Source organism: Meles meles, chromosome 17, assembly GCF_922984935.1.
Source record: "Meles meles chromosome 17, mMelMel3.1 paternal haplotype, whole genome shotgun sequence".
NCBI classification, from domain to species: Eukaryota; Metazoa; Chordata; class Mammalia; order Carnivora; family Mustelidae; genus Meles; species Meles meles.
The window spans coordinates 65,919,961-65,942,618 of NC_060082.1; the positions used below are offsets into that span (position 1 = coordinate 65,919,961).

The 22,658-nt window shown below is 40.7% G+C and overlaps 1 protein-coding gene across 12 annotated transcripts in view; it reads right to left on the reverse strand.

Annotated features, from left to right (window-relative positions):
• The window catches only part of PRRC2C (proline rich coiled-coil 2C), a 97,880-nt gene that overhangs the window by 34,858 nt on the left and 40,364 nt on the right, over positions 1 to 22,658 (reverse strand). For all 12 annotated transcript variants that reach the window (XM_045983628.1, XM_045983624.1, XM_045983620.1 and 9 more), the window contains exons 12-17: positions 19,944 to 20,565; positions 11,831 to 12,000; positions 11,141 to 11,390; positions 8,494 to 8,704; positions 5,040 to 7,298; positions 1,720 to 1,928 (exon numbers count right to left, since the gene is read on the reverse strand). In XM_045983628.1, coding sequence (XP_045839584.1) covers positions 1,720 to 1,928; positions 5,040 to 7,298; positions 8,494 to 8,704; positions 11,141 to 11,390; positions 11,831 to 12,000; positions 19,944 to 20,565 — 3,721 coding nt within the window. The remainder of the gene's footprint in view (positions 1 to 1,719; positions 1,929 to 5,039; positions 7,299 to 8,493; positions 8,705 to 11,140; positions 11,391 to 11,830; positions 12,001 to 19,943; positions 20,566 to 22,658) is intronic.

The following is a 22,658-nucleotide window of genomic DNA, read 5'->3' on the forward strand; positions in this document are numbered from 1 at the left end:
AGTTCATCTCAGTCTTCCGCTCTAAAAGGTGTGTATGTCAAAAAGCTTTTCTTCACAGCCATGCCATCACCCATTTTTCAATTTTCTTGCCAAAGAGCTTCTTTAGAACGTTTTGAAGTTAGTTTACCCAACTACATGCAACATTTACAGAAACTTGAAGGATACTTTGTTCGTTTTCAACACGCAACACGCTGCTCTTGCCTGGTGCTTTATAACATTGTGGTCTAAAGAATGACTTACCGAGTATTAGGAGAGCCTAAACATGAGTAACTCTTAATACGTTTTTAAAATGTATAGTCCAGCTTCCACTTCCACTCCGAACTGTCATGCAGTTCTTACCTTTTTATGTCTTAATCCACGAATATACTACTTTGGGAATTTTCTATCCCAAAAATTCTTTGTGGACTTCTGTAATCTTCATCTGCCATTTTAGAAATGTGGAGTTTAAACTCTCCTTTCTCTATGAGCACCATAAGGCTGGCATCCAAGCTCCCCATGGGTCTACTCTGTTCTCTGAATCAGGGCTGTCCATGTCAGCACTGCCAGGACTGTGGTGCCCGCCCCGTGCACTCTCGGATGCTTGGCAGCGTCCCTGCCCTACCCTACGGCTCTGTCAGCAGCACCCGGCCCCACGTTGTGACAATCAAAACTGTCTCTAGAGATTGCCCAATGGCCCCTGGGGTACAAAAGCTCTCCTGCCGAGAACCACTGCTCTACATGATCCAATTAAAAATTCTGAAATGGGCAATTAAGCTAAGTTTATTTCTTTCCCATATGTATCCTAAAATGGTATTCTAGAACAATAGTTCTCAAACATTTGTGTGCATCGGAATTACTGGACAACTTCATTAAAACACAGACTGTTCCACGGGTTGCTGATTCAGCAGGTCTGAGGTAGGGGCCAAGATTCTGAATTTCTTACAAATTTCTAGGTGATACTGATGGTCTGGACACCACACGTTGAGAACGACTGGCCTAGAAATAATACTGCCAAGGTCCTGAGCCCAAATCAAATTTTGTAAATTTAAATAACCATTAACTAGATGAAAATTCTCATCTTTATTTTTAATACTGGGATAGTAGTACCTAACCTAACTTTCCCATTAACACTTTCTGTCTGGTCTTAGTAAATCTCAATTTTACACAGTTATTTCCAGCTTAAGTCTATCTGAATGAATGGCAAACAGTGCATTTTTACATGTTTAAGGGCCTTCTCATAGATACTCCTTGTTAACTTCTACAACAAATGTTTTCTTGTTGCTTGTGTTAATCCTTTGCATTTAATATCCTGTCACTTCATGGCTACTGAAAGTACTTAACCAGACCAATGCTGCCTCCCATTCTAGTACGCTCTAGTACCCTATCTCAGATAGCAATTTTACCAAGGGCGTAAGTCACAGAAGATAAAGCACACGCAGATAGACTTAAGCACCCTCTTTAGTCGTCTATGCTTTCCTACACCTGTTTGCAAGGTGGGTGGTTAATTTTCTCCTTTTTTACGAACAATAGTGAAACCCTATAGATTATCTTTAATGAGAACTGTATCAAGCATTCAAGGCTGGGCTAAAAACTGGTTATTTTAGTTCATCATATCAGTTAGTGATTCATAATCAGCCTCTATCTTGACCCTGAAGGTCCAATTCTTTCTCTAATGACTTTATTATAGCATGGACTCAAATACAACAGATAATATATACATACAAGGAACATAAGACATACTTGCGTAATTGTTGAGATCAAACTGTGACAGCGCATCTACTTTTTCTTTGGGCTTTTTAGGACCTGATTTGGGGTCTTCTCTTTTTTTCCCTGTGGAATCTTTGGCGTTCTTTTGTCCTGTACCATTAGGTGTTCCTTCCTGATGGTGTGCAGAGCTGCCATTGACGGGATCGACAACAGCCGTGCCTGCAGACTGGTCATCAAATGGCCTATAAAACAATAATCTGAGTTACTACTACATCCGCACAACTGAACAGAAGAAAAACGGTAACTGGCAGTTTCTAAAGTTTAACCTAAAAAGAAACAGCAGTAGGCTAGAGTGCTCTTAACTCTAAAACCAATAAGCTTTAGGGACTTTCGTAGAGTACAACTTCACTAAAACTGAGCCTCCCAATAAAAGAGGTAGACTTTCTTTCCAGGAATTAAATTCCAGAATTCCAACTGTGCCCTGAAGGTTTTTATTGTGTTTATCATAGTATAAATAAGCTAATCAACATGGCTTATAGCAGAAAATTCCTGTGATCCAAGCTAATCCAAAGTATCTGTTACTGAATCTTTTCCACACAGGGCAGCATCTGAAAAATTTTACAAGCGTTCTTTTTGCACTACATGTGTTTTTTTTTTTAAAGTTCAATAGGATACGTAAACATAAGCATACAAAACACTTTTTTTTTTTTTTGAAGATTTTATTTGACAGAGAGAGAGGGATCACAAGGAGGCAGAGAGGGAGGGAGAAGCAGGCTCCCAGCGGAGCAGAGAGCCCGATGTGGGGCTCGATCCCAGGACCCTGAGATTATGACCTAAGCTGAAGGCAGAGGCTTATTAACCCACTGAGCCACCCAGGTGCCCCCTGAAAAAACACTTTAATTATGGAAATAATTCACTTCACAAACCAATAGTTTTTATTTCCTATAAAATTTTATTCTTGCAATTTTTTAATTTATGAAATTATATCATTGAAAATGGGTTTACAAATTCATTTTCATCTTAGCCAATAGCATTACTTGAGATAAAAGCTTAATAAGTGTTTGACATAAGGCATGAACTCAAACATAAAATAATTTCTTCTAAAATAAAATAATTTCTTCTAAATGGGACTCTTTCAAAAGATTTCGAAAGATTAATTACAACCAATAATTTATATTTCTGCAGATTCAAAGTTATTACCTACATGACACAAAAGTCTTGCTAAGTTGTTGAGAGATCTACATTACATAAAAACCAGATCAAGATTTCTCTTGGTGGGGGGGGACGACTTTCCTTGAGTGTTACTACTCAAAACTCTAATACGGTCAATAACTACATTGTAACTACATCTGCTATCCTAATTCTTTTGGCCTTTCAAAGAAAGGTTCAGGGGCGCCCTGGTGGCTCAGTGTAAGGTTAAGCCTCTGCCTTCAGCTCAGGTGATGATCTCAGGGTCCTGGAATTGAACCCTGTGTTGGGCTCTCTGCTCGGCAGGGAGCCTGCTTACCCCTCTCTCTCTGCCTGCCTCTCTGCCTGCTTGTGATCTCTCTCTCTGTCAAATAAATAAATAAATAAAATCTTTTAAAAAAAATAAAAATAAAGAGAGGTTCAAATTCTGTATTAAGAAATTACTCAGGAGGGGCGCCTGGGTGGCTCAGTGGGTTAAGCCGCTGCCTTCGGCTCAGGTCATGGTCTCAGGGTCCTGGGATCGAGTCCCACATCGGGCTCTCTGCTCGGCGGAGAGCCTGCTTCCCTTCCTCTCTCTCTGCCTGCCTCTCTTGTGATTTCTCTCTGTCAAATAAATAAAATCTTTAAAAAAAAAAAAAAAGAAAAAAAAAAAAAAGAAAGTACTCAGGAGTGATGCCTGAGTGGCTCAGTTGATTAAGTGTCAAGTGCCTTCGGCTCAGGTCATGATCCAGGGTACCTGGTATCAAGCTGCACATTGGGCCCCTTGCTCAGTGGGGGGCCTGCTTCTCCCTCTACCTGCTGCTCCCCCGGGTTGTGCTCTCTTTCTGACAAATAAATAAGTAAAATCTTTAAAAAAAATTAAAAAAAAAAAAAAAAGGTACTCAGGAAACACAACTAGTCACATTATTTCTCTAAACTTTTTCTAAGTTATCAGAAAGCAAAAATATTTTCGTTAATGGGTGTGGTGACCTGAAATCCTAAGTATACTGTAACTAACCAATGGAGATTAATACATTATCTGAATAAATTATCAGTTCAGGCTGCAAACCTGGGAGTTTGATCAAAACCCAGGGAACACAGTAGTAATGGCTGTTCACTATATACCACGTTACGTTATGTAGCTCCCAAACATCGTATCTTTAATCTTCACTAGTTTTTAGAAATACGATTATTTTCTCCCCATTTTACTAGTGAGGAAGCAGAGTTTATACAGGCAGTAAGTTACCAGAACTTACATTAATAACTAGCCAAATATATGAATGAAAGAATGAATGAACAATAACTAGGCATGCTGCTACTGTAATTTTCCCAATATTAAAGAAATTAATAATTTACCATAAACAACATTTTAATATTTAAAAAAACAGACCAAGGGTTAGCAGTTTCAGAAAAATTGTTTAAAAATAAATCCAACGGGGGGGGGGGGGGGGGCATCTGGGTGGCTCAGTGGATTAAGCCGCTGCCTTCGGCTCAGGTCATGATCTCAGGCTCCTGGGATCAAGCCCCACATTGGGCTCTCTGCTCAGCAGGGAGCCTGCTTCCTCCACTCTCTTTCTCTCTCTGCCTACTTGTGATCTCTGTCTGTCAAATAAATAAATAAAATCTTAAAAAAAGTAAATCCAATGGTATTTATGTTATTGGGGGCCTTGGTGGCAGTTCTGGGCCTCTATCCAGCTGGATCATTTACTGTATCTGCAACTCAAGAGGAAGATATAATTTACTCTTAGGTTCCACATTCACTTCTAGCAACCAGTACAGAGTGACAAAGCATATGGTCAAAACGTATTCATTCAAGTCCCAGAAGACAGCTACGAGCCCCCGAGTTTTGCAGAGAGAAACTGAAAAAGGAGGGTTTGCTCATTATTTTAAGATGACTTACCCAAAAAAAACCCTTACCAAAAGGAAGACACTGTACAGGTGCCTCCCTAGATGTATACGTTCTTCCAAAACTACAAATTCTTAAGACGACTCTTCTAGAAAAGGTAACTTAGAAGGCAAAGACTCCTGAAACCCATTAACCTCTCTCGCTCAAGCACCATTACTGTGAGAACAGACAAAAAAATTTAGGGGAGTCCAATGTCTGGGGTCCTCCACACAGACTGGCTTCTTTGCTCAGTTCAGCTTTCAGGTACGAATGCAATTAACAGCGAAAACAAAGTACTCACCCTCGCTTCCCACTTTTTGATGGTGGACCGCTTCTCCTTTCGTTTCTAGGACCTGAGAAATTCCTTCCGGATTTGGGTGGACCACTGTTGCCACGCCGATTCTGGCGATCTACACCAGGCCTCTGGCTAGAAAAACTTCTCTTTGCTATTTCCCTTTTTGGAGGTAAAACATTCTCTCCGGCCTTTGTAACTGCTTGTGCATTCAAATCAGCATTTTTTTTCTCATCTCTCTCACGCCTCTCATTGAAATCACTGCTTTCAGAAGCCGTTTCCCATTCTTCATTTGCCTGATCTGAAGAGTTCTGGTTAGATAAGTCTGGTGTCTTGTTCCCAGAAATATCCCCAGCAGGATTAACTGGTTCTTGAACCACATTATTAACAGTGCCATTTGTGGGCACTGCTACCTCGTTGGTTTTGGAAGCAGCCTCTCTCTCTCTCAGACGTCTAAATCGAGGTGGCTTATCCTGCCTCGGAGGTCGGGTAGGACGCTGTCGTCGGGGCCTTTCTCTAGCTGGGTCAAATTTTCGCTCAAATTTTGGAGGTCGTTTATCTGCTGGTATAGGAAGAAATTGCTCATGTCTTCTTGGTGGCTCTCCATCATCTGGTTTAGGAGCTTCTGCCTGCCTTGGGTTCCACTGATTGTCCCTATAAGCAGGTCTCCGTAAGGTGGAAGGGCGAGACGGCCGGCCTCCAGGATCCCTTCCACCGCGTCTGAACGTTCCCCCTCTGCCTCGCCGTGTCGGCTCTCCTTTGGGAAGGAAGCCTGGTTTAGATTTATCATCATCCCTCACGTAAGGTTTTTCTAGAGGTCTGTTCTCTACTCGGATGTGATTTTCAGGCTTGAAAGAGGACTGAGGCTTTATAGGTTTTTTGTTTTCAGGCCGCTCCTCTCTTCTGGGAAGTTTACCTTTGCTTAAACTATCCTTATCACTTGCACTTTCATGAATCTCACTGTCTGTGTCGGTCTCGGAACCCCGCTGTCGGCGCCTCTTAGGAACAACTTCAAAATCAGAGCTCTCACTTCGGGTTTCACTTTCTTCTCTCTGTCGAAGAGGTCCGGAGGGCACATGCTCTATCCGAGGCTTATTGTCTCTATACTGAGGGTAATCTCGAGTGTGCCCTCTCCCACCCCGGCCACGCCCTCCGTAAGAACCTCTATAGCTTCGGCCTCTGGAATAGTATTCACCCCGGCCTCGACCTCTGTATCCTTGATCTGGAAACCAATCTCTATCTCTAGCTTCTTTCCAATAGGTCCTAGGGGGTAAAGTGGATTCTTTTTTAACTGCGGGTCTGGAATCCGGCCGAGGCCTCTCTAAAACAAGGTCTTTGCTACCAAGTTTCTCAGGCTGTTTTTCGTCTTTGACTGCTGGTGCTGGGACAGTTGGCTGGTTTACAGTTTTAGCCACGGGCTCTATCTCAACACTACTTACAGGTTCCGAGGGCTTCTCAGCATCTTGAGGTGGCTTTTGAACCACAGCTGAAGCTTCTGCTGAAGGCAATTTCTCCAGTTCTGGTTGAGGTGGTGGTGGAACCGACTGTGGCTGAGCCGGTGCTGCCGGCGGTGGGACTGGAGGAAGAGGATCTTTCTTTTCAGTCTTTTCAGGTTTCACAAGTTTTTCAGTGACCTTTTCTCCCTTTTCCCCTTCTTTCTCCTTCCGCTGCTCCCGCTGCTCTCGCTCCTCTTTCATATCCCTAAGTATAGGTTTTTTAATGGGACCTGATCTTCTCACAGGCCTATCATTACCTTCTTCTCTTCTGTTGGTGCTTGGCCTTGGGCCCCAACGAGTTTCTGATTTAGATTTATACAGTTTTTCAGGTTTTGGTCCCTCTGAAGACCGTATAAAGCCATCCTTCTTTGGTTTTTCCTCTGTCCTTTCTGCTGGTTCCTTTGAATCAAGGCATCTGCTGGTTACTTTAGGAATGCTTGCAGATGGGTCATTTCTTTGCTCCTCTGATTTTGGGGTATGGTTAGATCCATGGGAAACACTTCTTTTCCGGGCAGGGAGGCTTTCTCCAGCCGAAATCCGCTCTTCTTGAGGACTGGCTATAGTTTTTTGATCAGGTATATCAAAACAAGCAGGCTGATTGTTTGTGTCAGTATGACGAGCTCTAACGTCTTCCACAGATCTGCTTAAGAACTTTTGTGCTTCTGTCTCACTGGATTCTCTGACAAAGTCTGCTTTTGGATGAACCTCTAACTGGCTGTGTTCTACAGGATAAGCAGCCGTAACCTGTTCCTGATCCCGTGGGGCTTCAGACCTAAAAAAAATGAGAATTCAGAAGCATAACTACCAAGACAAGCCCTTTCTCACAAGTGTACAGCAAAATAATCCCTCTAATTAGAAACCACAAATGTCTAATCATAAAAACAATTTAAAAAGGATCCAAATCTTTATGCCTCCTTAAAAAGTTTAGTGCAGCATTATTCACAATGGATAAGAGGTAGGAACAACCCTCAGTGTCCACTGACAGATGACTGGAGTAAGAGAATATGGTATATACATATAATACAGTGTCCTTTCCACGCTAAGAGAAAATACTGTTATATGCTACCAGATGGATGAGAACATTATGCCAAGTGAAATGAGTAAGCACAGGACGAACACTGTAGGACTCCACCTATATGAGGTATATGATGTAATCAAACTCACCCAACCATAAAGTGAAATGGTGATTGCCAGGGACTCGGAGGAACAAGGAAATTACTGGCTACTTAGTGGGTATAAAGTTTCAGTCTTTCAAGATGAATAAGTTCTAGAAATGTATTGTAAAAGCACCATGCTTATAGTTAACAATACTGTACTGAACACTCAAAATTTCATAGACGGTAGCTGCCACGTTATGTTTTTTCCCTATAATTACAAATGAACTTCATTCCTTAAGAAAAAAAAAGCATGGAAGTTAGGCCATGCTGATGTGAATTTTTAATCCATCAAGACTAATCAAAGAATACACTAGAGTAGATCTTTCTTCCCTGAAGAATCAGCATTTTAAAATATACTTGATAAAAGGGAAGAAGTTCTAAGTTTATGGTTATAAGTTACTACAGATCACCAATTATCTGCTTCAAGTTATCTCTGTTAAATTAGTATTTGCCTTTATCTTGGCATCAGAAGGCTTCCACGAGGTACTGATAATCAAATGTCTACCATTTTTCATTACTGGAAAGCTGTATCCAAGCTTTAAGCTAGACTACATGTCAAATAGTAGAGACTTGCCAATTTTACATACAACACGGAATTTCAGTATTTAATTCAGTGTACAGAACTAGGTGACAAAATGCTCTAATGCAGAAATGACAGAAAAAGCAAGCATGTCCAAAAATGAAATGACATAAACTAAAAGGGAGATAATCAGATTTGTCACTCAGTCCTAAATCAGAATGATCTTCAGGGACACTACAGTTTTCATTTTACCACAATATTCAATTTGTATTAATAATTTTTATAACTACCTTGCATCCTCAGGTTCTTCTGTTGCCTTGGGAGTAGTGGCCTGCGGAGGCTCGGTATGAGGATAGGGATCCGAGCCCCACATAACACGAGGTTCAGACAGGGAGACTGCATGATCTCTTGCAGATCGTGCTATGTGCTCAAATGACTCCGAACTGTTTGCTGATCCTTCCATCTGTTCTCTTCTCATCAACGGCTTAGGAGGAATCATTCCTTAAAAAAGGTCAGAAAAAGATGGGAGACACAATCATTACACATACTACATAGTATATATTACTATACATATTATAGTACACAATAATTTACTACAAATACTAATATGGAATTCTACACTGGAATTCTATACCTGAGCTAATGAAATCCTTTCTGCCAAGTGAGGAACTCAAGAAATGATCAATGAAAATTATACAAGTTTTTCTGTGAATGAAATCTTACTGTTGCTATTAAACAGATTTAAGAGGGGGCGCCTGGGTGGCTTAATCAGTTAAGCTTCTGACTTTGGATCTCTGGTCATGATCCCAGATCAAGCCTTATATCAAGCTCCCTGCGCAGCAGGGAGCCTGCTTCTCTCCCTCCTCCCCTCCCTCTCTCTCTCACATAAATAAATAGAATCTTAAAGAATTGAGGAAGCAAACAAAGCAAACCATAACAGCAGCCTATTTTTACTTTAAAGAAAAAAAATATATAATGCCTATAAAAATCAGGTAACATGTATGATACCTCTATGCATGTTAATTAAAACATAGTGATGATGATACCGGTAATGACAGATTTCCAGAGAAAATATTTCTTACAGATAATTCCATTAATGTAGTTTAGTTTTAACTAGTTGATCAATGCTATTTATTACACCTCTTAAATTTTAAAATTGCAGTATAAATTTAGAAATTAAGAAATTTTTTTTTTAAGATTTTATTTATTTTGGGGCGCCTGGGTGGCTCAGTGGGTTAAAGCCTCTGCCTTTCGCTCTGGTCATGATCCCAGGGTCCTGGGATCGAGCCCCGCGTCGGGCCCTCTGCTTGGCAGGGAGCCTGCTTCCTCCTCTCTCTCTCTGCCTGCCTCTCTCCCTACTTGTGATCTCTAGCTGTCAAATAAATAAATAAAATCTTTAAAAAAAAAAAAAGATTTTATTTATTTGACAGACAGAGATCACAAGTAGGCAGAGAGTCAAGCAGAGAGGGGCAGAGAGGTAAGCAGAGAGAGGCAAGGCCCCCGCTGGGTGGGGAGTCCAATGTGGGGCTCGATCCCAGGACCCTGAGATCATGACCTGAGCTGAAGGCAGAGATTTAACCCACTGAGCCACCCAGGCACCCCAAGACATGATTCTTGATCATATTTTTAACAACCTCCAAACTTTTCCTCTATGTCATTCTGTTAATGAATTATCTGGATTTATCCTGACAGATTCCATGCACCACTGCTGATTCATTTGTTTTCAGCTACCTATGTGAAAACTCAAGTATTTGGCAGACAAAATTGAAAAGCTGGAATACAGAATACATGGACAAAATTTAAATGCTTTAACACTTAAAAGAATGAAAACAATTTAGCAAATAACAGAAAATATTTTCAGACTAAAAAAAATTTAAAATATTGACAAAACAGAAAAGAACTAGTGTTTTGGTATTATCACACGTATGATCCATATGTCTGACATTTAACTACTCTGTGCTGAAAATTAACAGAATTTTCTGACTAAAAATCTAGGCGTCCTGGGAGCCTTAGCCAATTAAGTGTGCGACCCTTGATTTCAGCTGAGATCATGATGATTTCAGGATCTTGAGACTAAGCCCTGTATTAGGCCCCCTGCTCAGTGATGAGTCTGCTTCAGAGTCTCTCTGTCTTAACCTCTGTCCCTCCCCTAGCCGATGTGTGCATTCTTGCTCTCAAAAAAGATAAATCTTTTAAATAAGAATAAAAAAAAATCTAGGCAACCTGGGCGGCCTGGGTAGGTGTCTGGCGCTTGCTCTTGGCTGGGGTTGTGATCCTTCATGGCTGGGAGACTGAGCCTGTGTCAGGCTCATTGGGAAGTCTGCTTCAGATGCTCTCTCCCTCCCCCTCTGCCCCTCCCACTCATGTGTGCTCACTCCTTCTCTAAAATAAAATGTTTAAAAATAAAAAATCTGGGGCGCCTGGGTGGCTCAGTGGGTTAAAGCCTCTGCCTTCGGCTCAGGTCATGATCCCAGGGTCCTGGGATCGAGCCCCGCGTCAGGCTCTCTACTCAGTGGGGAGCCTGCTTCCTCCTCTCTCTCTGCCTACCCTTCTGCCCAGTGATCTCTATCTATCAAATAAAAAAATAAAATCTTAAAAAAAAAAAAAAAAAAGAAAAGAAAAAAAAATTAAAAATCTAGGGGCACCTGGGTGGCTCAGTCAGTTAAGCATCCAACTTGAGCTCAGGTCATGATCTTGGGGACCTAGGATGGAGCCCCGAGTTGGGCTCCCTGCTGGGCGGGAGTCTGCTTGTCTCTCTCCCCCTCCCTCTCCTCCTGCTCCCCACTTGTGCACATGCACTCTCTCTCAAATAAATAAATAAAATCTTAAAAACTCTATCTAGGCACCCCACTTTAAGTCCTTACTAGATTAGGGTAAGAACAGGAGGACGGTGACCTGCGTAACCGCCAGTGAGCCACACATCAAACTTCAACTCACCGGGATGAATGGGCGGAATATCCATGGCTGGTCTACCTGACATCATCCGAGGATCCATGTACGACTGCATCATGAGCCACCTGGGATCAAAACCCATGGAAGCCAGATGCTGGGGGTGAGGCTGCATGGGCTGGTAGAGAGGTCGGTGCGGCGGCGGAGGGACGGCGCCGCCGGGCGGCTGTGACGGCACGGGCTGCGGGAGCACACCTTGCTGCTGCTGCTGCTGCCATTGCTGCTGCTTCATCTGCTCCTGAGAAAGCAGGATCCCACATCTTGAGACTGCAGGTCCACGCGATACATCAACATAATCAATCGTATCAGAAAGTAACAGGCTTTTCTGAATCCCTCAGGGAAAAGAATCCCAAAGATATTTAACAGTGAGAGATGGTAAGTCGAAAGAACAAAAGATAAGTCAGGGCATTTTGGCCTTAAGGACTTCATCACGCATTAATTATCCTGCAGAAATCATTCCCCAGAAAGGAAGATGGTGTCTATAAATGAGGCAGAGGAGAAAAAACCGACACAGAAGCTTATGGTAAACCCATTATCAATAACCTTTTATTAAAAAGGTAAAGAATTTCATGGAAAATTGTTGTGCTTTGTGTATTTTAGATTTCATGTCAAACTACTTCTCAGACTACTGAGTAACCTTTTTGATCATACAAACATGATAAAATGTTTTACTGTTACCTGCTGCCGCTGAAATCGAGGTGGTAAAGACTTCTGAAACTGTTTAAAATAACCAGATAGCACAGCAGGTCGAGGCTGAGAGCCCGATTCTGGCTCTGTTTCATGTGCCACTTGCGTGGTCTCTTTCTCACCACGACTGCTGTCTTGTCGAGTGAAAACTGCATCATCCTCTGTCCAAAGAAAGGGTGAAAAAAACCAATATTCAGCTACGACACTTACCAATACATGATGTGTGCACTGGCATAAAATCACCACAGATTTTTAAAAGGTTAATGAGGAAGAAAGCATCCCAACAGCCCACAGAACTATTCTGTACTCTGCAGCAATCAATGACGTTAACATTAAAGTGACAAAACCTTAGATTTCCTCAAAGCCAGGTTCTTCAGAGATCACAGGTCCAAGTACGTTACGCCAAAAATTTGTATTTGGTAATTTGTGATAGTAAAAAACATCAAATACTACCTATTTCCCACTGTTTCAACAGCTATTAATCCTGTCGGTATTTACCTGTGGTTCACTAGGACTTATGTGAAAACACTTATGGCCTAAACATAAAATGTAACACAACAGTTTGCTTTTTGAAGAAGAGACTATTATCTATAAAGAAAACTAATGAATCGAAGTCTGACAACAGTGATCATGGCTATCTTCAAACACATAAATTATTATTCTATGTAAAAAGTATCAAGAATGATACCAAAAAGAACTATATATACTTATTTAATTACCAACTAAATAACAGTTTCTCATCCTTAAAAAAAGATAGCCATATTCGTTCTAGACAATGTCATTTGTCTCAATTACAAAGCCAAGCTTGTTATAAATCCTCTTCTCAGAGAACTAGGGATGAATTTTTAAATGAAGTTTATTTTGCCACTGTAAAAACCATGCTCAAGAATCACAAACCATGGGGCGCCTGGGTGGCTCAGTGGGTTAAAGCCTCTGCCTTCGGCTCAGGTCATGATCTCAGGGTCCTGGGATCTAGCCCCGCATGGGGCTCTCTGCTCAGCGGGGAGCCTGCTTCCCTTCCTCTCTCTCTCTGCCTGCCTCTCTGCCTAGTTGTGATCTCTATCAAATAAATAAAATATTTAAAAAAAAAATAAAAGAATCACAAACCATGTTTTCTTATTGGCATTACATTCAATATTAAGAATGTTGTAAAAAGAAAAATAAAATATCAGAAAGAAAAGAGAGCTAGTAGGTCCAACACTTAAAAATCCAAAGTGCACATCATGCTGATGAGGCTAGCAGAAGTTAAACTGCCATAAATAGAGAAGATGTGAATGAAAATAAAAGCACCATGAAATAATAATTAAAAAGAAAAGCAGAAATAACTGGTGTAGACACAGTCTCATCTGATAGTTGATCACTGCATCACTGACAGAACAAGGACTAAAATGTGAATTTCCTTATTTTGAATCTATACTCCTTTCTCATCATCTGTTAATGAGATTCCCTAAGGCTGATATTAATCATCAATATTAAGCTATGCCAATGGTTTTCACTTCTTTTTAAAAGATTGTATTTATTTATTTATTTATTTGAGAGAGAAAGAGAGACAGACAGATATAGCAAGAGAGGAACACAAGCAGGGGGAGTGGGAGGGAGAGAAGCAGGCTTCCCAGTGGGCAGGAAGCCCAATGCGGGCCTCAATCCCAAGGACCCTGGGATCATGAACTGAGCCGAAGGTAAATGCTTAACCACCACTGAGTCACCCATACGCCTGTGGTTTTCACTTCTATGGTGAGAAATTTTACTTTGTTAGTATTATGAGCAACCTGTGCTTGTGATACGTAACAAAAGCCCATGATCAATATCAAATTATTTCTACATACATTAATACAAAAGTTTATGAAATCTGACAGGGGCCTGCCTTATCTCATTAAAAAAAGTTAAGGTAACAGACTCAACTTTTTTTAATAAAGAGCCAAGTCTGATGATGACTTTAAGTAAAAAATTAAAGGATAATTCTGAGTAACTTTGTAATATAATTTCCTTTTTTTTTTTTTTTAAAGATTTTATTTATTTGACAGAGAGAAATCACAAGAGAGGCAGGCAGAGAGAGAGGAAGGGAAGCAGGCTCTCCGCTGAGCAGAGAGCCTGATGCGGGACTTGATCCCAGGATCCTGAGATCATGACCCGAGCTGAAGGCAGCGGCTTAACCCACTGAGCCACCCAGGCGCCCATGTAATATAATTTCAAGCAGCATGATCTTGTAGACAGACCATGGGTTTTGAGATTTAAAAAAAAGTTTCAGTATTTCTGTAACAGGAAACAGACTGAAACAGAACTACTTTTTTTTTTTTTTTAATTTTATTTATTTCTTTGACAGAGAGAGAGAACACAAGCGGATAGAATGGCAGAGGGAAGAGAAACAGGCTCCCCTCTGAGCACCTGATGCGAGGCTCAAGCTCAGGACCCTGGACAGAAACTTAACCAACTGAGCTAGCCAGGCACCCCAAAATAGAACTACTTCTATTTTAACAATAAACTGTTCATTAAGAATGAACTTTACTGGGACACCTGGGTGGCTCAGAGGTTTAAACCTCTGCCTTCGGTTCAGGTCATGATCTCAGGGTCCTGGGATCCAGCCCCCGCATTGGGCTCTCTGCTCAGCAAGGAGCCTGCTTCCTCCTCTCTCTGCCGGCCTCTCTGCCTACTTGTGATAAACTGTGGTTCATACCAGTCAATTAGAGCTCTAGCACAGGATCAGCTATGTACCTCCCCCCTCACATTTTTTGTAAAGATTTATTTATGACAGAGTGTGTGTGCACACACACGATTGGGAGGAAGGGCAGAGGGAGAGAATCCTCAAACAGCTTCCCACTGAGCACAGAGCCACAAGATCATGACCTGAGCTGAAACCAAGTGTCGGAAGCCTAACCAACTGAGCCACCCAGGCACACTCCCCTAACATTTAAGCCCACGCTGGAGCAAGCAGAAGAAAAAATTCGCGAACTTGGAGATAGGATAATGGAAATTACTATGTTTGAGGAACAGAACAAAAAAATAAACAGAGCTTAAGATACCTATAGGACAAGATCAAGAGACCAAACATACACACGGAGAAGGAGTCCAGAAGCAAGAGAAAGACAAAGGGATAAAGAGACTATTTGAAGAAATTACGGCCAGAAATGTCTCAAATTTGATGAAAGCAGGAGTATAATTTCTAAGAAGCTCTACAAATTCTCAGAGTCCCAAACTGAGACACCTTATAATGAAACTTTAAAGACAAAGAGTAAATCCTGAAAGCAGCAGGATAGCACTAAAGAGAAGTCACATACAGGGGATTCTCAATAAAACTATCTGATTTCTCATCATCTCAAACATTGGAGGCTAGACGGCATCTCAAAGTATTAAAAGCAAAACAAAACCAAACCAAGAAACTATCAACCAAGAATACTATACGTGGCAAAACTGTTCTCTAAAAATGAAGGAGAAATTGAAACACTCCCAGATGAAAGCTAGGAAAGAGTTCATTAGCACTAGACCTGCCATCCAACAAAAGCTCAAGAGTCCTGCAAAGTGCAATGAAAGGACAGCACACAGTAAACGAAAACGGCATGACAAAGTAACAATAAAGGCAAAGACATGGGCAATTATAAAAGGCAGTAGTAGCAGGTAACTCTATGTCCACATGATTTACGAAATGAGTATTTCTTTAAATAAACCAATTATTAATCTAAAAGATAATAACATTTTGGTTTGTACTCCACATTGTTTTCCACATGATTTAAGAAACTAATGCATTTAAAGTAATTATTAGTTTGTTTCTGGGGATAGAAAGTTAAAGATGTAAATCTCTGATACCAACGACCAAAGGAAATGCAAATGTAACTGTTAAAGGAATGAATTTTTTTTTTAAGATTTTCTTTATTTGACAGACAGAGATCACAAGTAGGCAGAGAGGCAGGCAGAGAGAGAGAGGGGGAAGCAGGCGTCCCGCACCATGACTTGAGTCGAAGGCAGAGGCTTCAGCCCACTGAGCCACCTAGGCACGCCAGGAATTTCTGCATATTATTAGTTAAGCTGGTATAAATTTAGTGTTATAACGTTTGCATGTTTATGTAATCCTCATGGTCAAAACAAAGAGGGTAGTTATAGAATATAAGCAAAAGGAAATGAGAAAGGAATTTAAAAATGTTTCAATACAAAAAAATCATCTAAACACAAAAGACAGTAATCCAGGAAATGAGGGGCAAAAATGGATATAAGGCATATAAAATCCAAATACCAAAATGTGATAAATAAGTCCCTTCTAATCAATACTTACTTAAAATGGACTGAACTGGAACACATGATCCAACTACAGGTTATCTCTAAGAAACTCACTTAAGATCCAGAGACACAAACAGATTGAAAACGAAAAGAAGAACATAGATATTCCATACGAAGAGGAACCAAGAGAGCAAGGTGGCTATGCTAATACCAAACAAGCCCGGCTTTGAATTCAAAGTTTTCCAAGAGACAAAGGACATTATGTACTACTAATAAAAAGGTCAGTACAGCAAGATATAACCATTATAAATATTTATACATATTTAATATATGTTTAGTAACAGACCATCAAAATGTATGAAACAAAATACCGACAGCACTGAAGGGACAGACTGCTGTACATTTACAGTTGGACACTTCAACACCTTACTCTCAATAATGGATAGAACAACCAGACATAAGGTCAGTGAGGAAACAAAGGACTGAATACAATAAACCAACTAGATCTAACAGACCTACAGGACACTCCATCCAACAACAGACATCACGCTCTTCACACATGCACAGACATTTTCCAAGACAGACGGTGTGTTAGGCCACAATATCAACGGTCAATAGATTTTAAATGATTAATCTCATATAAAGTATCTTCCTGACCACAAAAGTTAAATATCAAAAGGAGAAATGAAACAGAAAAATGCACAAGTCCATGGACATTAAACAACACTCTTTTAAACAACTAAGGGATCAAAGAATAAATGACAAGCGAAATTAGAAAATACTTGAGATGAATAAAAACAAAAGCACAACATACCAGAATTTACAGGATGCAGCAAAAGTGCGAAGGGGGCAAATTTACAGCTATAAATGCTTACATTAAAAAATAAAGATCTCCAATCCAAAACCTAGTGTTACAATGTAAGGGAAAAGAGTAAGAACAAAGTAAACCCAAGACTACCAGAAGAAAGGCAATAAAGCACGACACAGAGATCCACAACAGAGACTAGGAAAAGAGAAAAAAATTAATGCAGCTGTAAGTGGAGTCTTTGAAAAGATCAATGAAATTGACAGACCTTTAACTAGACAGGTCAATGAGGAAACAAAGAGAGAAGACTCAAACTACTACCATCAGAAATAGAAATTGGGACATTACTACCAATTCTACAGAAATAAAAAGGATTATAAGAGTCTTCTGGATAAGTATATATCAACAAATGGGATAAGCAAGGTGAAATGAACAAATGCCTACAACATAAACTTTGTAGCTAAGTTTTAAAATCCAGATGTGTGTGTCCTCCAGCTTTGTTACTTTATTTCAAGACAGTTTTAGCTATTCTGGGTCCCTTGAGATTTAGGGTTTTTTACATGTAAGACTGTATCATCTGCTCACATTACCTGCATCTCTAATATACTAGTAACGAATGATCTGAAAAGGAAATTACAAAAACAATTCCATCTATAATAGCATCAAAAAGAATAAAACAAATCCTTTAGAATATTTTTTAGATTTTTATTTAGGTAATCTCTACACCCAATGTGTGGCTTGAACACATGACCCCGAAATCAAGAGCCACACACGCTCCCGACTGAACCAGCAAGGTACCCCTAAATTGCTTAAGAATTAACCAAGGAGGTGAAAGCCTGCAAAATCTTGCTGAAAGAAATTAAAGACATAAATGAATGGAAGCACATCCCATGCTCACAGACTGCAAGACTTAATACTGTTAACATTATCAATGCTACCAAAAGCAACCTAGAGTTATGCAATCCCCATGAAAATCTCAATGGTGTTCTTTACAGAAACAAACACCCATACATCATGAAAAAACCTAACAAAGATTGAGGACTCACAAAAGCATACAACAGAGGCACCTGGGTGGCTCAGTGGGTTAAGCCTCTGCCCTAAGCTCGGACCGTGATCTCAGTGTCCTGGGATCGAGCCCCGCATCAGGCTTTCTGCTCCGCAGGGAGCCTGCTTCCCCCCCTCTCTCTGCCTGCCTCCCTGCCTACTTGTGATCTCAATCTCTCTCTCTCTGTCAAATAAATAAAATCTTTAGAAAATAAAAGCATACAACAAAGCTGCAGTAATAAAAACAGTAAGACATTAACATAAAGCCAGATGGATAGTGCAATGGAATAGAATCAAGATCCCAAAATAAACCATCACATACACAGTCGAATGATTTTAGAAGAGGCTGCTGAGACCATTCAAAGGGGGGAAGAACAGTCTTTCCAACAACAGTACTGGGAAAACTGAATATCCACACGCAGAAGATCGAAGCTCAACTCCCACTCTAACACAATGTACAAAACTTAACTCACAACAGGTCAAAAAATGTAAATGTAAAACATAAAAGTATAAAACTCTTAGAAGAAAACAGAACAAAAGCTTCGTGACATTAGAGTTGGCGATGACTTCGTGGCCTTGACACCGAAGGCAGAAGAAAAAAACAGATGGATTTCATGTAAATTTTAAAGTTCTGTACATGAACAGAGTATCAAGTGAAAAGGCAACCTATCTAAACTCCTAAAATGCAGCAACAATCTGATTAAAAACGGAAAAGGACTTGGACATTTCTCCAAAGATACACAAATGGCCAACAAACAAATGAAAAGATAATACTCAGCATCACTAAACATTGGCAAACTGCACCTCAAAACTACAGTGAGACGCCACCTCACACTTACTAGGAAGCCTACCATCAAAAAACGCCCCCAGAAAGTAACAGATGTTGGTAAGGACATGGAGAAATTAGAACCCTTGTGCACTGTCGGTGGGAATGTAAAACGGTACAGCTGCTGTAAAAAACAGTATGGTGGTTCCTCCAAAAAAAACAGAACTACCATATGATCCAACAACTCCATTTCTGAGTATGTAATAAAAAAAAAAAATGAAAGCAGGGTCTCAACAAGGTCTTTGTACACTCACATTCACAGCAGCATTATTCAAAATAGATAAAATATGGAATCAATCCAAGTGCCCAGGAACTGGTAAGCAAAATGTGGTTTTATATACAGATTATTAGCCTTAAAAAGAAAATTCTGCAATATGCCATTATATGGATGAACCTTGTAAGACATTATACTAAGTGAGATAAGCCAGTTACAAAAAGACCAATACTGGATGAGGCACTGAAAACAGTCAAAATCAGAGACAGAAATTAGAACAGGGGAGAAGAGGGAAGTATTGTTTAACAGGTAGAGTTTCAGTCTCACAAGATGGAATGAGTTCTGGAGACGGACAGTGGTGATGATGGAACAACACTATGAATGTATTTAATACCATTAAACTGTACACCTAAAAATGGTTAAGATTCTAAACTTTGTTACATATATCTCACCATAATAAAAAAATATATGGGAAAAAAGCACATTAAAGTATCCAATAAAATTCAGCTTCTAGGGGCGCCTGGGTGGATCAGTGGGTTAAGCCACTGCCTTCGGCTCAGGTCATGATCTCGGGGTCCTGGGATCGAGTCCTGCATGGGGCTCTCTGCTCAGCGGGGAGCCTGCTTCCTCCTCTCTCTCTGCCCACATGTGATCTCTGTCAAATAAATAAATAAAATCTTAAACAAAAAACCAACCCTCAATTGGGATGCCTGGGTGGCTTAGCTGGTTAAGCATCTGACTCCTGAGTTTGGCTCAGGTCACAACATCAGGATCCTGGGATCCAGCCCCACATTGGACTCTGCTTGACATTTCCTCTCCCTCTGCCCTCCCCCTGCTTACACACATGTGCACCTACATGCTCTCTCTGTAAATAAGTAAATAAAACCCATCTTGAAAACGAAAGAAACCTCATTTTCATGTGGGTTACGTGCATACACCAAAAAGACGCGGACACCCACACCTGCAGTGCTATGAGGCCTCCTACAGAAGAACAAGACTCTCATACCTTTACTACAGTTGGTCTCACTTTCTGGTTTTTCTACCACAGGTTCTAAAGTAGGTTCTTTGTGTTCAATTTTTTCCTCCACTTTTTCCCTTTCTTTCTTCTCCAACTCACATTCCTTTTCCTGTTCCTTGATCTTCTGCAGTTCTTTTTCCTTTTCCTGCTGTCTTTCTAGTTCTTTCTCTTTTTCTTGCTTCCTTTCCTTTTCCAGTTCTCTCTGTTTTTCCTGCTCTCTCTCCAGTTCTTTCTCCTTCTCCTGTTGCCTCTCCCTTTCTTTCTCCCTCTCCTTCTCTCGCTCCCGCTCCTGTTCTCTCTCGAGTTCTTTCTCACGCTCCCGTTCTTTTTCTCGCTCCCTTTCTCTAATCTCCTCTGGAGACGGTTGTTTGTCCACTATGCCAAGCTTTTCATCCAATCGTTTCAGTTTCTCTGCACATGCTGCCTTCCTTTGTTCTTCCATTCTTCGCTCTTCCTCTTCACGCCGTTTCCGAGCACGTTCCACGGCTGCAGAAAGTTCTGACTGCTGTCTTCGTCTTTGCTTCCATATTTCATCTTCATCCGGTACTTGCTGCTTGGCGGGGAAAGGGCCTGGTCTTCCAGGCACTGCCTGCCGGTCTGGAGGAGGATGCTGCAACATTACGATAAATGATAAGGTGAATATGACAATTCTATTTCCAAATAACATTGGGTATTTTGGAATCTATTTCCAAATCTATTTCCAAATAACAATGGGTATCATAGACATGAAGAGGGAAGGAAAAACTCGACAAAATGTCACAAATATTTCTGATAAAGCATACATATTAAAATACAAACAAGTAGTAACATGGGGAAAATATTTAGATAATTCTCCAAACGAAGACCAGAACAATTAATCCGGGCCATGTACCTATTTATTGTGGTAGACATTACTGTGCAAAGAATTTGTTGAATAAAATAAGAAGCTGTCACAACATGATTTCAAAATCTAAATTTAGACATGAAGGAATTTAGAATGTGAGTGCTCTTAACTGTCAGAGATGGAATGCCTAGAAAGTCCATACAGATGCAGAACAGGGTCATGTGAGCCCTGAGAAGACAAAAGGTGCGGCTGCAGGGAGAAAACAGCCAGAGATGCCAGGTGAAGACAATGGAGACACTACTACCGCCAACACTTCACGAGAGAAGAAATCCCTGGGAGTCAGTCCGTATAGACAGAGTTCTCTATCTTTGAACTGAAAGCTGCAGAAATGCACACCTAGAACCCACGGTGGAATGTGGATATCACCTGAAAGACTTCTAACTGGTATGTTCTGGAACAACTACAATCACTGCCAGCAACTATGGGAAAATTAGCAGAGTAAGAAGAGCACCTGAAGCGCTGCAATGTTAAGGAACTTAAAAAAAAAAAGTTAAAAAATACTCATTTTATTAGCTTATACGCTGAAGAAATCTGGAAAGCCGCATAACCAGTCAGAATCCTTATAAAGGGCAAAATGGAATGATGAAAACACTGGACTAAATTGATCTAGACTCTCTGTTTTACCACTGATGCTGTCTTAGGCAAACCACTTCACCTGCCAGCACCCGTAACCCCAAATAACCATGGGTCTGCTTCTGGCAACAGAGAGTAGTTGCATCTTTCCTAGAGTTTCACATATATATGGCTACGTCGAGTTATGTTTCCTTTCGGATCTGGCTTCTCACGCTCGGGATGACGGTTCTGAGGCGCTGTGGCCATCTGTCCCCTTTACTGCTGGAAAGCGCTCCGTCACAGCCACACCGTTTCACCTGCAGATGGACTCACGGACTGCTTCCAGTCTTTGACCATGAATACACAGTTATGGACGTGCATGCCTTGGTCTTTGCTTAAATGGATGCGCTTTCATTTCTCTTAGATAAATACTTAGGAGCAGAACTGCTGAGTCATGTGGTAAGTATCTTTGTCATTTTATTAAGACACTGCCAAACTGTTTTCCAAAGTGGTCGCAAGGTTTTACAGCGCCAACAGTAAGGAACATAGGAGGGTGCCAGCTGCTTCATACCCCACCTATCTGGTGTCACCAGCCCTTTCAATTTGGGGTGTGTAACAAAATCTCACTATGATTTTTATTTGCATTTTCCTCGTGTGTAAGACACTGAACATCTTTCCATGGGCTTACTGGCCATTTGTGTATCTCATTTTGTGACGTAAATGCTCATTCTGCTGGGCTATGTGTCTTATTATTAGTTATAAGGGTCTTTTTTTTTTTTAAGATTTTATTTATTCATTAAAGAGAGATAAAGAAGCAAAGCAGCAAGCCCGATGTGGGACTCGAACCCAGTATTCCGGGATCACGAATTAAGCCAAAGGCAGATGCTTAACCAACTGAGCCACCCAGTTACCCATTTGTTCTTCTTTTAAAAAATGATATTTCTGGGATGCCTGGGTGGTTCAGACAATTAAGCATCTGCCTTCAGTCCAGGTGATGAGACCCAGGTCCTGGGATGGAGTCCCATACTGGGCTCCTTGCTCAACAGGGAGTCTGCTTCTCCTGCTGCCTGCTGCTCCCTCTGCTTGCTCGCTCCCTCTCTGACAAATAAATAAAATCTTTAAAAATAAATAATAATTTTCTTAAAATCACATACATATTTTAGTACATGTCCTTGGTCAGATGCATTAATAATCATTTTTTTGTGGACATATTTTTTCACTGCCTCAGAGATGTTTCTAAAACTCCAACTGACAGATTTCCCCCCCCA